The 15741-nt window shown below is 40.8% G+C and overlaps 1 protein-coding gene across 1 annotated transcript in view; it reads right to left on the bottom strand.

Moving 5' to 3' along the window:
- LOC115476557 (ectonucleotide pyrophosphatase/phosphodiesterase family member 7-like) overlaps window positions 1-11339 on the bottom strand; it is a 77473-nt gene extending 66134 nt beyond the window's left edge. Inside the window, exon 1 of the mRNA XM_030212983.1 lies at window positions 11087-11339. Within this exon, the coding sequence (XP_030068843.1) occupies window positions 11087-11339 (253 nt within the window). The remainder of the gene's footprint in view (window positions 1-11086) is intronic.
- Between the last annotated feature and the right edge of the window lie 4402 nt (window positions 11340-15741).

The following is a 15741-nucleotide window of genomic DNA, read 5'->3' as shown; positions in this document are numbered from 1 at the left end:
TAGTGGGGATCAATGGCCAAATCCCCTGGAATGGACAAAGGGGTTGACTTTAATGATATTGGGGCCAGGGGATGACCCAGAGGCCTATTTGACAACATTTGAGACAATAGCCACAGTGGGCTATTAGTTTGGCTCCAAACCTGACAGGGGAAGCCCAGGCACTAGACTATAAGCAGGTACGAGTAGCCATTCAAGATAGATTGGGACTGTCACCTTAGCAGTACAGAAGGAAGTTCAGGAAGAGGGAGTTTAAGAAAGGAGAGCACCACGTGTGGTGGCACAGAACTTAATAGACTTGGCCACTCAGTGGCTAAAAGCAGAGCAATAAAGTACGAAAGCTATTGTAAGCCTGGTTGACCTTGAGCAATTCCTGAACATTTTACATTCTGCTGCAAGGATATGGGTTAACAGGTAAGGACCCAAGAGTATAGGGGAGGCCATAAGTTTAACTGATCAATATTTAGATGCTGAGGTACCGGGGAGTCGAAGGGGGGAATTATCTATTCAACAAGAATATTCCCCAAGGAAGTCTCACAATCCTTTTAGAGCAGTTAAGGAAGGGAAATAGAAAAACATTGAGAGAAAGGGAATGGGACTTGATATACCGCTTTTCTGTGGTTTTTGCAACTACATTCAAAGTGGTTTATATAGTATATACAGGTACTGATTTGTATCTGGGGCAATGGAGGATTAAGTGACTTGCCCAAAAGCACAGGGAGCTGTAGTGGGATATCATTAAATAATACATGGAAACTGAGGGAGAAGACCTCAAGGACCACCACCTGATCAGATGTTAAACCCCCACTAAGATGGAGGGGGAGGGAAAGGGAAAAGTTTAGCCCTCTTAGTGTAGCCTGTGACTACTGAATCAGCTGGTAGTTTTAGGTAAGTAAAGAGTAGAGCATATTCAGCCTATTCTTTTGAACAGGTAGTATGTCTATAATAATATTGAGGTACTCCTTGCTCCTCTGTTTATAGCAATCCATTTGGAGAACTTTTGTTCAACTTACAGAGAATAGTGACCAGCTTACCCAGTTACTTATATAGGTACTGTGACCAACTAAATAGTGTTTAAGTGGTCAGAACTAATATTCAGTGGCACTGTCTAGTTAACTGCTGCTGAATTATCTGTTCCCAGCCCACTTAAACCACAGTGAATATCAATCCCAGTGAATTTAATGAATAGGATGATAATAAACAATGAACTCATTATAACCTTATTCCACTATTTGGCATGCATGTATATGCTAATTTTTAGCTCACAACTTTATATAACTAATTTAGTGCAATTTTTTTTTACCCATGCTAAATCTTTACCAACTAGCCCCCTATTTAGTGTGCATGTTAAAACCCTTCAGTAAATCCAAGATGGCTGCGCCCTGTTAAGACACTGTGCCTCGCGCTCCTTCGAAATCAAAAAAAAATGCTGAAACGTAGAGGAAGAATAGCGGTTAGAGCCTCCCCGCTACCTTCCTCCTTACCTGGTCCTATGGATCGTTTTCTGCGACCACAGGGAGTTGGTCAAAACGGCGGAATGCCTCCAGTAGGGAATGCAGGCGAAAGGGAGAATTCGGCTTCCCCTGGTTTTGACATCACTTTGAGCCCCGCCGCACGCACCCCTCCTCCCCAACCGATTGGCGCCAGTTCCTTCCTTTCAGAACCGACAGGGTCGCCCCAAGTGGGAATCATGGGCTGGAGGTCCTTGTTACAGCAGCGGAAGGAATGGAGGGCAATTTGCCCATGGAATCGCCACGGAATGAGGGTAGAGAAGCTGAGGGAGTAAGCGAGATTCGTGGGCAATATTCTGAAAGGTATGAACTTCCAGCAGCATTAGTAGTCAAACCAAAAGAAGTGACACTGGATGCATTATGGGACTTAGTGTCAACCCTGGGACAAACTTTTATAACACAGATTAATGAAGTTACACCGAGAGTAAAATCCTTGGAAATTGACTTACAAAAAAAAAGAGGAAAAAACTAAGGCTTTGAATGATAAAATTGAAAATATGGATCAAAGAATTGTGAAATTAGAAACAATGCAACCAACTATGATAAAAGATTTGACAAGTCTCAGGCAGAGAATGGAGATGTTTGATAATTATACTAAAAATCATAACCTGAGATTTGTTAACTTTCCTAGAGTGTTAAATGTTGCTCCTCTTGAGATGTTGAAACGTTATTTACGTGATGTTTTGAATATACCTGATCAGAATCTGCCACCATTTTCACAAGCATATTATATACCAGGGAAGGACTCAAACCCAATGATTAAAAATCCAATAGATGTTTCTCTTTTGCTTGAGACTTCTGATACTGAGTTGGCAACCGCAGCTACTTTAGTGGTGACGGTTGCATTATTGCCAGACAAAAATTGGATTTTCCGTTTGTTTTTCCGAAATAAAGATAAACCTTTTTTAGGTTTTAAGATATTGCTTTTCCCTGATGTCTCTAAGGAGACAAGGCGACGGAGGAAACAATTTTTGATCCTTATGCCTGAAGTTCTGCGCCTGGGGGGTACCTTCTTTTTAAGATACCCCTGCAAGTGCATAATAAGACTTGGGGAAAAGAAATATGTATTTACAGAACCTGCCCATGTGTCGGCGCTTATTGCCTCAGCGAAAATGGAAAAGCGTCAAGGATAAATAAGATATTGACTCCACTTAACAGAGTATTGTTATCCTGAATGGTTTTTCTTTTATTTACTATTTCCATGTTTTTCCGAATTCTTGGATCTCACTTTATGGACTTGAGTGTTAATTTTTCCTAAAATATATGTACTTTAATTTTTTTTTTTTGCTTATTATTATTATAAGTAATTTCCTAAGTAACAAACACTTTACTACACAAGAGGTTTCTTGTATAAATTACTAAATGAATAATTAATTAAAAAAAAAAAAAACCCTTCAGTAAGTTTACTAAGGGGTTCTTTTACTACTTGCACTTGCCATGCATTAATTGCAAACACTTGTGCACAGTAAGTGCAAAGCCTGTGCAGTAAATGCAGAAGGCATGTCCAGCATCTGCCCTGTATTTACCATACATGTCAGGCTCTTACTGTACAGGTATTGCATTACATATGATGCCAGATATTGTGGGAGCATCTCTTCCATATGTTACTGCACAAAACACAGCGTAGGCCCACTCAAAATGAAATAAATAATTAAACAGCACATTTCTTTCAGTGTCTGATCACCCTTCCTAATACCCACCTACCCAATGTCTGATCTCCCTCTGGTTCATACCTCCATCTTTGATCCCCATCCCCCTTGCAGATCCAAACCCCACTCTTCCAAAGGTCCATAGCCTGCTCCTCAGAGTTGCACCTGCCACCCCCCTCCCAGTACTTACTTGGGGGTCTTCAATAGTTCAATGGGTTTGGGCAGGAGCTGTACCCCTCTTCTCCCACCCAGGCCTGTGCCAGGATGCAAAATGGTCATCATAATGTCTAGAGTTAGTCTTGTGTTACTATTACTAGGAGGCATGCTTCCATATGAGAAGAAAACATCTTTATATGGAAGGATTCTCCCTAGCAGTAGAGAATATGAGCCGGGGAGAGGCTCACAGATGGGGGTGTGAACTGGGGGGAGGGGAAATTGGAGGGAGGTAGCAGGAATGTAGAGAAGGGGATGGACCTGTACAGACAAAAGTTGCAATACCAGGCTACAGATAGTACAACTGAACTTATTGCCTCTTGAAGTGATGGTAAGGTGCAGCTATACTATCAGCAGTCATGTCAGCTAGCACACACTACTAACCACAGCCCGTCACGCCTTTGACCTGCCCAAGTAATGCTTGGTTCTTATCACATTAAACCTTAAGATTAGTAATTCCTTCCACATCAGTTCTGATTCTTAGTTTTAAAATAATTGATGGAATTCACAATTATTCAGCAAGATTTATTGCTGCTTATATATATATTGTGATAAACACAGGACATGCCGTACCCTGAGGAGGGCACTCTCACAGTGAAAAGCCTGTAAAAATGCTGTAAAGGGGTCAATAGAGGGAGCTCCAGGAAAGGCCAGGAACATAGGGGCTGGGGAGGACCCTAGCAGAGGAATTCCCTTTAAGTAAAAAGCACGCAGGAGAAGGTTCTGGACCCTTCCAGAACTAGAAGAAAGAGCCTGGAAGGGGTGTGGTGGGCTATTACTAGCCCTATAAGAAGGCACTTTCCAGGAGAGGAAGAAAAGAGGAGCTGAAGAAGAAGGAAGTATGGAGCAGTACCTCATAACCTGAGAGAACAGGCTGTGAACCCCAGGGCATGGATCCGAGAGAAGAACCTCTACCAGCTACCTGGAGTTGTTGAGGCAAAATGCCATGTCTCATAACCAAGGAAAAGGTACTTACTATAATGCTACCTTGAATAAATAAATAGCTGTTATGGAACCCAGTGTGAAATAACAGTGGATGATGTGAATTCAGAACTGGACTAACAGCTGGGGGTGGAGGACACGGCAGTAAAGTTGCTGTGAAAGTTGAAAGTCATTTGCAGGGGCAGAGGTTGTCTTCTGACATTCCAATTCTTCCTAAGGAGTGCTGAGGTGTAGAGTATTTGATGACTTATTGATGTGAAAAAGTCATTCCCTCCACAAAGTAACTTTCATTAAAATGCTACAGGAAGCTAATTTGGACGTTGGTGGAGTCTAATTTGCGTATTACCTTCAGCCTGATAACCAGGGTCTTAAAGAGAATGAAAGAAGCCTAATGACCAAGAGATGGTACCAGAACTGTGTTATAATCCTTGAAGAACCTTCCCAGAAAAATTGGGAGTGAAAAACCAGAGGTGGACAAGTCACCCTAAGGTGGAAGAGGGACCTTAACAGTGACACTGATAGCATTAGGTGTCAAGAAGGAAGACCTGTTTCTGAGTTCTTTCTTAGAGCAAAGCTCTGGTTAACCTTGATAGTAACCTTATAGAAAAATAAACAAACACTAAATAAAATATAGTTACTCCAACAATGAACTAGGAATGTCATACCAAAACCTTAATTGTTTGAAGTAATCAGCATCCAGACAGTCTCAAGTAAGAGAAGAGATTAGATGGAGTGGACCATTGATTGCAAAATGCTCATCACAATTTAATACATAAATAATGATAAATGCTGTATAAACTGGTGAATGAAATATTGCAGGGATCTGCATTAAAGCTATAATACTCAAGTATAAACCAATATTACATGTTGCTTCTTTCAAGTAAACAACTTCTGATCCTATATAAAAACTAAACAATCTAGGTTGCTTATCTTGATAGTTGGTAAAGAAACACAGTATAATGATGCTTCTTACAATAGCTGATAATAAGAGTCCTTGAATTCTGAAACTTTGAAACTATTGCAATTAGTTTTTGGCATGATAACTGAAGTGAGATACACCTTTAGCTGGGCTTTTACTTAAAATAAATTAGCCATTTAATGGCAGTTTTTACTCTATGCCTTTCATCCAAATAATTTACAATGCATTCAAGTTTTATTTGAATAATATGAATAAGAATTTGAAATTTACACCTGCTTGGGACAGAAAGCCAAGTCTAAAATGAAGTATGCTTTTATCTGGACCTGTTTCAATCATGAGCAAGTTTTTAATAGATGCTCTGAATAACCAGCTGACCACTGGATGGATTAAGGCTTGACCTCTCCTTAGTCCCCCAGTGGATGTTGTCCCTCTCCCACCCCCCTAAGAACTAAAACTGAAAGGGGATACCGGGCGCTATGACAGCATCAGGTATGCCATTAATCACACAATCGGAAGGTAATAGAGTACAGTGCACTAATGGTCCAAACTAAGTAGAGTACAGTGCACTAATGGTTCAAACTAACCTCACACTCTATCATAAATTAATAATTTGAGAGGAAAAACACAAGGAGGAAAAAGCTTCAGTGAACCCAGGCCTCATTGAAACTCTTATAGGTCTTAAATGGGTTTAAATTTGATCATTGGCATAAAAAAAACCTCATGTGCAATCTTGTTTTTAATTTACTCAAAAACTCATTGAAAAATCTGATTTTTGTTAGTATTTAGCTTTTAAAGCCCTTAGAGCACCACTCCTGTGTATCAGGTATTACCCAACAGAGCGGCAAGCAGCTCCCAGAAGTAGCCCAGTGGTCAATACTATAGAGTATGTTCAAGGGGATTCAGGTCCAAATCCCACTCCACCTAGTACATTTGTGGAGGAAATTGTCAGCCCTCCAAAACCACCAAATTACCTAAACATAGAAGATACCTACAGGGTGGAAGGCGATTGTAATGGTGTACAGATAGGTACGGTAGATTTTATTCTGTTCCTGGACGGCTCATAACACAAAATAAAGAGTTATAGTGGGAACTGTACAGGTGTCATTGCTTAAACTAAACTGCACTGACCCACTAGGCTGCCCCCCTGATCTGGAGGGATGTCTGTGTGACCATTTCTTTCAAAATGATACCAGACAGATGTTCTTTTGTCTGTTTTTTTGGCGTTCATAGGTTGGATGTGTCAGTTTAGAAAATGGCTCTTCTTTTTAGATGTCTTTTGTGCAAACACGTCCATCTTAGGGCTATTTTTGAAAAAGAAACCAAGACATTTTTTCCTGTTTGAAAATGGCTGTAAGATTGCCATTATTTTTTAAAGATGCAATGTGCTAAGGGGCCCTTTTACAAAGCCATGCGAGGACTAATGCACAGGTAGCACATACCAAATCGGCACTACGACTGGGGTAGCACGTGTGCCCGGCGGTAATTCCGAGTTTGGCAAGTTGAAACCCGTGGTAGAAAATACTATTTTGTACCATGAGGGGCAGTAATCAGCAGCGCAGCCATGTTGGCGTGTGCTACATGGTTACTGCACAGGTAGCACATGAGCCCTTACTGCTAGGTCAATGGCTGGCGGTAAAGGCTCAGGCCATAATTAGGCACACGCTAGTTTTAATTTTTGCGCAGCCCATTTCCCAGCCCATTAAAAAAATGACCTTTTCCCAGCCACGGTAAAAGGTGGCCCAGCATACACCAAAAAGACATGCCCACACTACTGCAGGCCACTTTTTACCGCAGCATTGTAAAAGGACCCCTAAACATCCCAATTCCAACTTGGCTGTTTTTTAAAAAAATACCCCTGCATGCTATCAAGACTGGATGCTTAGATAGGAATCCCAATATATACTTTACTTTACTCACCTCCTTTTCCCTGAGGCCAAAACAGAGCATAGAAGAACCTGTATGTAGGTGGACAGAGGGCACCTATAGAATAGTAGGTACCCATAGGTACCCACTTTGCTTTACAGAATACTAACATAACAGGTGATATACAGGCCTATAGTTTAGGTGCAAACATTTATACCTTAAATGGCACTTTAACTATGTGTCCCCTAAAAAAAAAATTAGCCTTTACGGAAGTTGGGCATCCATAAATAATCATCCAAGGGGATTCTGGTAGGAGCCTGTTCTATAAAGCAGTGTTTCCCAGCTCTGCTCCTGGAGTACCACTTGCCAGTCATGTTTTCAGGATATCCACAATGAATATGCATGAACTTGATTTGCATACACAATCTCCATTATAAGCAAATCTCTTTCATGCATATTCATTGTGGATATCCTGAAAACCTGACTGGCAAGGGGTACTCTAGGACTGGACTTGAGAACACTGCTATAAAGGAACATAGGTGCCTACTTTCCTTTATAGATTATTACTGTAAGAGAGAAAATACCTCTCTGTAAGTTAGACATGTGTAGTTAAGCCAGGCATAGAGCTGGACTAAGTGTGTGCAGCTAAGTGTCAGAGATACATATGTAAATAAAGGTTCTGGCCAAATTCTGCCTATGTGTATGCCTACCAGTGAAATACTCTTTAGGTGTACTTAGGGGAGGAGTCAGAGTGGTGTGCAGGCACTATGCATGTAAAGCACACATTAACACTTGTTTGTTTTTCTCAAGCAGGCATAATGGGCTGGATTTTATATATTGTGCCTAGCGTTCTGTGCCTAAATCTAAGCATATTCCATAATGTGTGTAACTTAAATGGCTTAACAAGCCAATGGCATTATTAATAGCACTTAACAAGCAATAATGAGCACTAATTGACAATAATTAGAATTTAAAAGCATAACTCGCTAAGCATATACTGAAATGAACTTTGCCTAAATTTTAATGCACATATCCAAAAAGGATAAACTCACAGCATACAAAACTTTTTATCTTGGGATTATATCATAAACATTTCAGGATCATATCCACATGCTACCCAAGAACCACAGTGATGTTAATTGCTACCATTTTCAGGTTAAAGCGATTTATACAACATCAAACTCTTCACCGGTTCTTTTAAAATTTTTTAATATATAGAGCCTTCTCTCATATTTTAGAAAAGTATATATTATCACCACTTTTCTTTTCAAACTTTTTACACTTGTCGGACCCAGGGGATCATCTGCCCGACATGCACGTTTCGCCCAACGCGGGCTGTCTCAAGGACATTCGTGATAATATATACTTTTCTAAAATATGAGAGAAGGCTCTATATATTAAAAAAGAACCGGTGAAGAGTTTGATGTTGTATAAATCGCTTTAACCTAAAAATGGTAGCGATTAACATCACTGAGGTTCTTGGGTAACATGTGGATATGATCCTGAAATGTTTATGATATAATCCCAAGATAAAAAGTTTTGTATGCTGTGAGTTTATTGTTTTGAAAAAGAGCTTTAAACAACTCATTAGTTTTGGAAATTGAATCTGGACTGGATAGGTGGAAGTTCTAATTGGTTTGAGATAAGAATCCAGTTTAAGTAATATCTATTTTGCCTCAAATATTCAGCGCATATCCAAAAAGGGGCATGGCTATGGGCAGCAAAACTGGCGTTTCATGGACATTCCCAAATTTATGCGTGTAGCTATTGAATGAATATGGCCCAGTCCACGTAAATCTATGCCCAGGGATTTACACCACGTTTTCACTGGTGTAAATGGAGGCATGTAGTTTTAGGCGCTGGGATATTAAGCATATTCTATATACCATGTGGAAATCTTATAGGATATGCTTAGGCAAAAATGATTTCCATGCAGATTTTCCAGGCACCATATATAGAATCTCCCCCAATGTGCAGTCTTCAATCAAGGCACTGTTTCTGCAGAATTCTTGCCAGTATTTTATAAAGATACGTAGAGGGGCATTTTTAAAATGACATCCATGTCAGAATAGAGACGTCCACATCAGAACATCCCAAACAGACGTCCATCTCACATAAGTACGGCACCCAAAAGTTAGGCGCCGGATCCACGCCAAATGCTATTCTATAAAGGACACACTCCCTTTATAAAATAGCGATTAGAACTCAATCTTTTCAGTGCTGAATTTTCCACACTATTTCTCGAATACCCTCCATTGTGTGCAATCTTTAAGAAAAGTGTGCCCTTTTTATGCATGCTTTCTAAGACTAAAATATTTTCTAAAGCCTATTTATTTGTTTATTGGGATTTATTAGCCAACGTTATGAGATTCACCCAAGGCGGTATAGAGCAGGTACAGTTTTTCATAAAAATGTAAAATGACCAAATATAAAAATAAATATAATTGATGAGATAAACCTGGAGATGGAAAATTGAATTCTAGTAATAGAACTAACATGATACAGTATCAGAAATATAAACACTTAACAGCACTGTAAAATACCTAACGGAAATATGATAAATGTTAGCAGAATACAAATGATATCATACTAGGCAGCATGGAAGAACATTCATATAACAAAAACACAATAAAATGTCATAATACAAATGAAACACTTTAATAGATACACAGAACATTCAAATAACACAGTTATGATGCTGTTCATATTATACAATGACACATCTTAATAGATAGCTGAGAGAGGCAAGTGCAGTTGAGATATAAGGATGGGACAAGATGGACGCTACAAAAGTCACTGGGAAAAATATATGGGTGGCTACAACAAAAGCAAATTACCGCAGCCGGACTCATATTTGGCAAAACAAAATATGAAAGTGTGAAACCTCTACAAGAAAAACTCCACTGGCTCCCACTCAAAGAACGTATCGCATTCAAGATCTGCACGATTGTTCATAAAATCATCCACGGAGATGGCCCGAGCTACATGCTAGACCTCGTGGACTTGCCTCCCAGAAATGCTAAAGGATCAGCCCGCAAATTCCTTAATCTGCACTTCCCCAACTGCAAAAGACTAAAATACAAGCTATCACACACGACCAGCTTCTCCTACATGAGTACGCAGCTATGGAATGCACTACCAACTGACTTGAAAACGATCAATGACATAACTAACTTTCGTAAATCTTTGAAAACCTATTTCTTCAACAAGGCCTACAATGGGAATCCATAGCTAATTACAACACTTCACCCTATTCCGATATTTATCTTTCTGTAACTCTGCTTAGGCCTTTTTTCTTCATCCAGAATCATTTTGTAACACCAATTGTATCTATCTCCTGGAATGGCGATGCCATAACAGGTGCTTGTAAGCCACATTGAGCCTGCAAATAGGTGGGAAAATGGGGGGTACAAATGCAATAAATAAATAAATAAAATGTACAATTGAAAAAGATTTGCCCTGTCTGTGTGTCTTGACATAGATTATTTGCTGCACAGTGCAGGGACTCTCTCACATGTACTAGTACAATATTAAGTACATCTAGAAGTGGAGGAGTAGCCTAGTGGTTAGTACAGTGTACTTTGATCCTGGGGACCCGAGTTCAGTTCCCACTGCAGCTCCTTGTGACTCTGGGCAAGTCACTTAACCCTCCATTGCCCCTGGTACAAAATAAGTACCTGAATATATGTAAACCACTTTGAATGTAGTTGCAAAAACCTCAGAAAGGAGGTATATCAAGTCCCATTTCCCTTCCCTTCCCCTACAGAAATGATTGTTGGCAGAATGTGTTAGTACTTCAAGTATTTATTGCCTGAAGAAACAGCACATGTTAGAGCTACAAATCTGGAATGCAATTGCAGAGGGAGTGAGGGCAAGAAGTGAGGTCTACTTACAAAGTTTAGTATGAGTCATGAACACGGAGCGGTAAAAGAATATATGAAAACATGGCTGATAAATTGCCACTTGCTTCTTTCAACAGGAACACTACTTACCTGTAATTGTTGTGAAGTGAGATGGGGAAGTCATGGTAACAAATGGCGGGGTGATGTATTTGGCCTTCACACCTTCTTTGGTTATGTAATCCAAGTTCGGAGTCTCCACATCTTGGTCATAATCCCAGCGAAACCCATCAAAGGAAATCACTAACAATTTGTTGAAGCTTTTTTTCTCATTTTTGGTGATGGGTTTGCAGACAGCTGCCTTCAAAAAGAAGAGAGTCAGCAAAAGAATGCTGTGGTTTCTCATGTTGAATTTTGAATTGGGAAGGATAGCTTTCGTCCTCTCTTTTCTTTATATCTTACCTTTTATCTACAGTCAGTAAGTGCAAAGCTCAGTTTAGAAGATAACACCTTTTTTTTTTTTTCTGGAGTGAAACCAATGAGGTTTGCTCAAGCTGTAACTCAGAGCACTCAGGCTAAGCAAAATAGATAAAAGTTCAGATGGGCTCAAGCAAATACATCAGTTATATAAGTGCTTCTCATAAGCTTAGAAACCTCAAACAAATCTTGCAATGCACATCCCTTAAATTCATTAAGCAATTAAAGTAGGGGTTCATTATGACCTTCAAAGATAACTTTCTGAGAGGCTGATACAAAAAGCTACCGCAGGCATCAGTGTGTGATTAACGAGAGCTAGGGGCACACATTAGCTACTGAACAATACAGAAATGGGTTCACTGTGGGAATAAACTCACATGGTAGACACTGGTGCACAGTGCATTACAAGAAATGTAAAACAGACTCTTAGCTATCTGCCTTGATGCAGAGAAGTATTTACATGAGCACAACACAAGAAAATAACTACCATATCTGAGGCAGTGTAGAAGGGTAGGCTCTACCTCTACATTGGGGCAGAAAAGCTAAAATCACTACATCCCTTTGCTGCATCAGCCCCAGTCCCTGGTATCTAGCAGCCTCCTTTCTTCCCCTCTAACCAACTTGACCCAACCCCCTCTCCAACATTAAAAAATCCCTGGTGTCTAGAGGCACCCACTGACCCCCCCCCCCCCCCCCACACACACACACAATTTAAAATCAATCCCTGGTGTCTAGTGGTACCCTCTACCCAAACCCAAACCCCATAACCCCTAGAGTATACCTGAAAGAGGCAAGAGTGATGACCATTCATGCCTTGGGCGATACCATCTTAGAAATTGATGGCACCAAACCTCATCTGTTGAATGCTGGCATGCTCCAAATGAGATCAGTCTGCCATATAAGGGGGTGTGGGTGGGAGGCGCACAAGTCACCAGGGAATTCTGTTATTAGTGGTGGTGGTGGAGGGCACTAGACTATCAGGAATTTTTTTTTTAATGTTGGGGGTGGGGGATAGTAGTGGCTGCTAGACTACCAAAGATTATAGGGACTGGTTCAGAAAGATGGGTCGGGAAATAGTAATGTCGATGGATAAGACTTCCAATACAATCACACTAACGAGAGAAGATTCTATACGGTATGATTTTATTGATGATCAAAAAGACCCGACGAGGGACCGTCTTTCAGTTTAAAAAGCCTGACTCGGGGGCAGAGGCATAGCTAGACCTCAAATTTTGGATAGGCCACTGGGAAAACTGGGAGGGCACATGTACTATAGTCTCCACACACACCCCCCTCCCCACCCGTCACAACTTTACAGTAAAAACCTGTGCTGGTGGGGATCCCCAAGCCCCACTAGCTGCAGGGATCCTCCAGTGGCAAGAGCAGCTCCTTCTCCTTTTTGCTCCAACTGGTGGAACTGTCCACACATGTGTGAAAACTGAGTATGTGCGGCAGGAGGCCAGCATGATGGCAGCATGTAGATATTGCTGTCGGCTGGAGCAAGTAGGAAAGGGAGCTGTTCTTGCTGCCGGAGGACCTCTGCAGCTGGTGGGGCTTGGGGATGCCCACCAGCCAATAACAGTGCGCAAGAATTTTCCTCTGCCTCAGGGGTCTCTTATAGAAAAACAAATCAAGCTATTGTTCTTCCAAAGTTCAAAGGTTCAAAATTAGAACAGTGAACAATACCAGGAGCACACTTTCACAATGCAGCTCGCTCTTCCAAAAGTGCGGGATCACTAATAAAACCACACCATTTAGAATCTTCTCTCATTAGTGTGATTGTGTTGGAAGTCTCATCCATAGACCTTATGTTTGCCTGTTTCTACAGACTCTGTAAGGTTATCTTTGTCCCACCACTTTGGTGCTTGTTATTTCTTATAAATTTCACCCTTCCTGTCAGTGCATGATCCAGTCACTGCTCACGCACTGACAGGAAGGGGGACATTTGACAATCAGCTATGGATTACTGCTGCATTTTTAAAGTGGCAGTAATTTGCATGCTCATTGCTTGCTGTATAGCCACTGAATTTTTTACCATTAATTTTGAAGTAGAAGCCGTGCACTGAGCTGGCTGTACTATTTGGCCCCTTTGTCAGTCTGTCTTGCTCCATTTCCGGTCCTATTCAAACCCAGGCTAAAGCCCTATCTTTTAGAGGCTGATTTTAACTCTTAACTCCTTATTCACCTGTTCAGTACACATTGTTGTAATCATTCCTGTAATACATGCAACCCCCCTAATCCCTTATTGGTCCTGTCTTGAATAAATTGTAAACTCTGTTACGTGTTTCTGTACAGTGCTGCACATGTCTAGTAGTGCTATAGAAATGATCAGCAGTAGTATCTGTAACTTTGTATTTCATTTTACATCTTTGGCCTGATATTCAAAAGGGTTTGACCAGGCAGGGAAGGCTACTACCTGGTTAAACCTTGCTGAGCAACCTGGCACCTAATATGTAGTGGCACTTAACTGATTAGTGCCACCGAATATATTGCTAACCAGCCATCTTCTAACCAGTTAGGGGGTGGAGTGCCTACTTAGCTGGTTAGCAGCAATTTTCAGCCCACTTTCCGGCTAAGTAACTGCATAACATTAGGACAGCAAAAAGACTACATGCTTACGTTAACTAGACACCGGTCTGAATATTGGATGGTGCGGTGACCAGTTAGCTTCCGAGTATTCAATACCCGGGGTCAAGTCAGCCTAGGACTGTGAGCAGCTCCTACACTGCATACCACTGCTGGCTGAATATCAGGCGGCTTATTTTTAAACTAACAATATACTAACACTGTTATTGAGGTCTACAAAATCCTGAGTGATGTAGAATGAGTAGAAGTAAATCGTTTTTTTTTTTACTCGTTCCAAAACTACAAAAACTAGGGGACACTCAAGGAAGTTACATGGAAATACTTTTAAAACAAATAAGAGGAAATATTTTTTCACTCAACAAATAATTAAGCTCTGGAACTCTTTGCTGGAGGATGTGGTAACAGCAGCTAGCATATCTGGGCTTAAAGGTTTGAACAAATTCCTGGAGGAAAAGTCCATTGTCTATTGAGACAGACATGGGAAGCAACTGCTTGCTCTGGGATTTATAGTATAGAGTGTTGCCACGATTTGGATTTCTGCCAGGTACTTGTGACCTGGCTTGGCCACTGTTCGGAAAACAGGATGGATCACTGGTCTGACCCAGTATGGCTACTCATGTTCTTATGTAAAGAAATTGTTTAAAATCAGAGGGCAGGGTTACGTTTTGTGGCTAACCAGTATTCCTGCATGTAGTCTACCTGTTCTGTTAAGACACCTTCAGAAATTCAGGTTTAGACTCCAGTGATGTTAATTCACTTCTGCTGCTGTTACTAGTTATAAGGGCCAGGAGCTATAAAACAAATGTTAGAAACAAGCAAATAAGATTATATACACATGACGATTTAAAAATATTAGGCTGGTATGCTGAGCATCACTTTAGCGTTTAGTTTTAGGAATGGATGGAGAGATTTTCTTTAAGCAACACAAAACTTTCCACAGCTGAGTGTCTGCCCAGGTGATAATGTGCCAAGTGAATCTTCTCACAAGCTCAGAGAGCTAGAAGCTACATAGCAATAGGAGGTTGAGAAGAGGTCGGTCATTAGGGCTCTATCTATTCTAGCAGGAAAGAGAGAAGAAAATTAAACTGCCAGCCTTGAATAATGAGGAATCTTTGATGGAATTAGTGATGCAGAGCAGATTCTTAGTACTTGTTTAATGCTGTAATTTTAACTTAAAGGAAGAATTGGTGTGGTATCTGTGCTGTACAAGTTATTAAATCAGCTAAAGCTGAACCCAGAATCCTAGTCTTGTCTGTCTTTTTGGTTTGCCAACAAGCATTGAGCCCAGCTGGAACAATAAGATAGTTATTATAAATCTAAGTGGCAGACTAAACCGTGATCCAGTGGTGGTCAGTGCTGCTTATAAGCATCTCATGAGTTACAGGAAAACTGTACTAAGTGCAATGTGAGTATAAATTTATTTTCTTTGGTCCCGATATTCAGCCGGTGGCAGTTAGCATTTTGCTGACTACTGCTGGCTTTATTCCCGGATATTCAATGCCAGGACATGTAAAGGCACCGGCATTGACTATCCAGACATACGGGGCTGGATAAAACAGCTGCTTAAGTGTGATTTTCAGCACTTAAGTGGCTATGATGAACTGTATAAAGATGTCTCTGTTTTATGTGGTCCAATTTAGGCAGTTATCCTAGCTGGCACTGCTCCCTCTAAGCTGAGCGGGAGTCCTTCAATTGCATTGCTGCCACGGTGGGGGGTGGTGGTGGTGGAATGGGATCAATATTTA

This window comes from Microcaecilia unicolor, chromosome 8, assembly GCF_901765095.1.
Source record: "Microcaecilia unicolor chromosome 8, aMicUni1.1, whole genome shotgun sequence".
Classification (NCBI taxonomy): Eukaryota; Metazoa; Chordata; class Amphibia; order Gymnophiona; family Siphonopidae; genus Microcaecilia; species Microcaecilia unicolor.
Note: the sequence above shows the minus strand (reverse complement) of the source record. Positions and strands in the feature narration are given on the sequence as shown.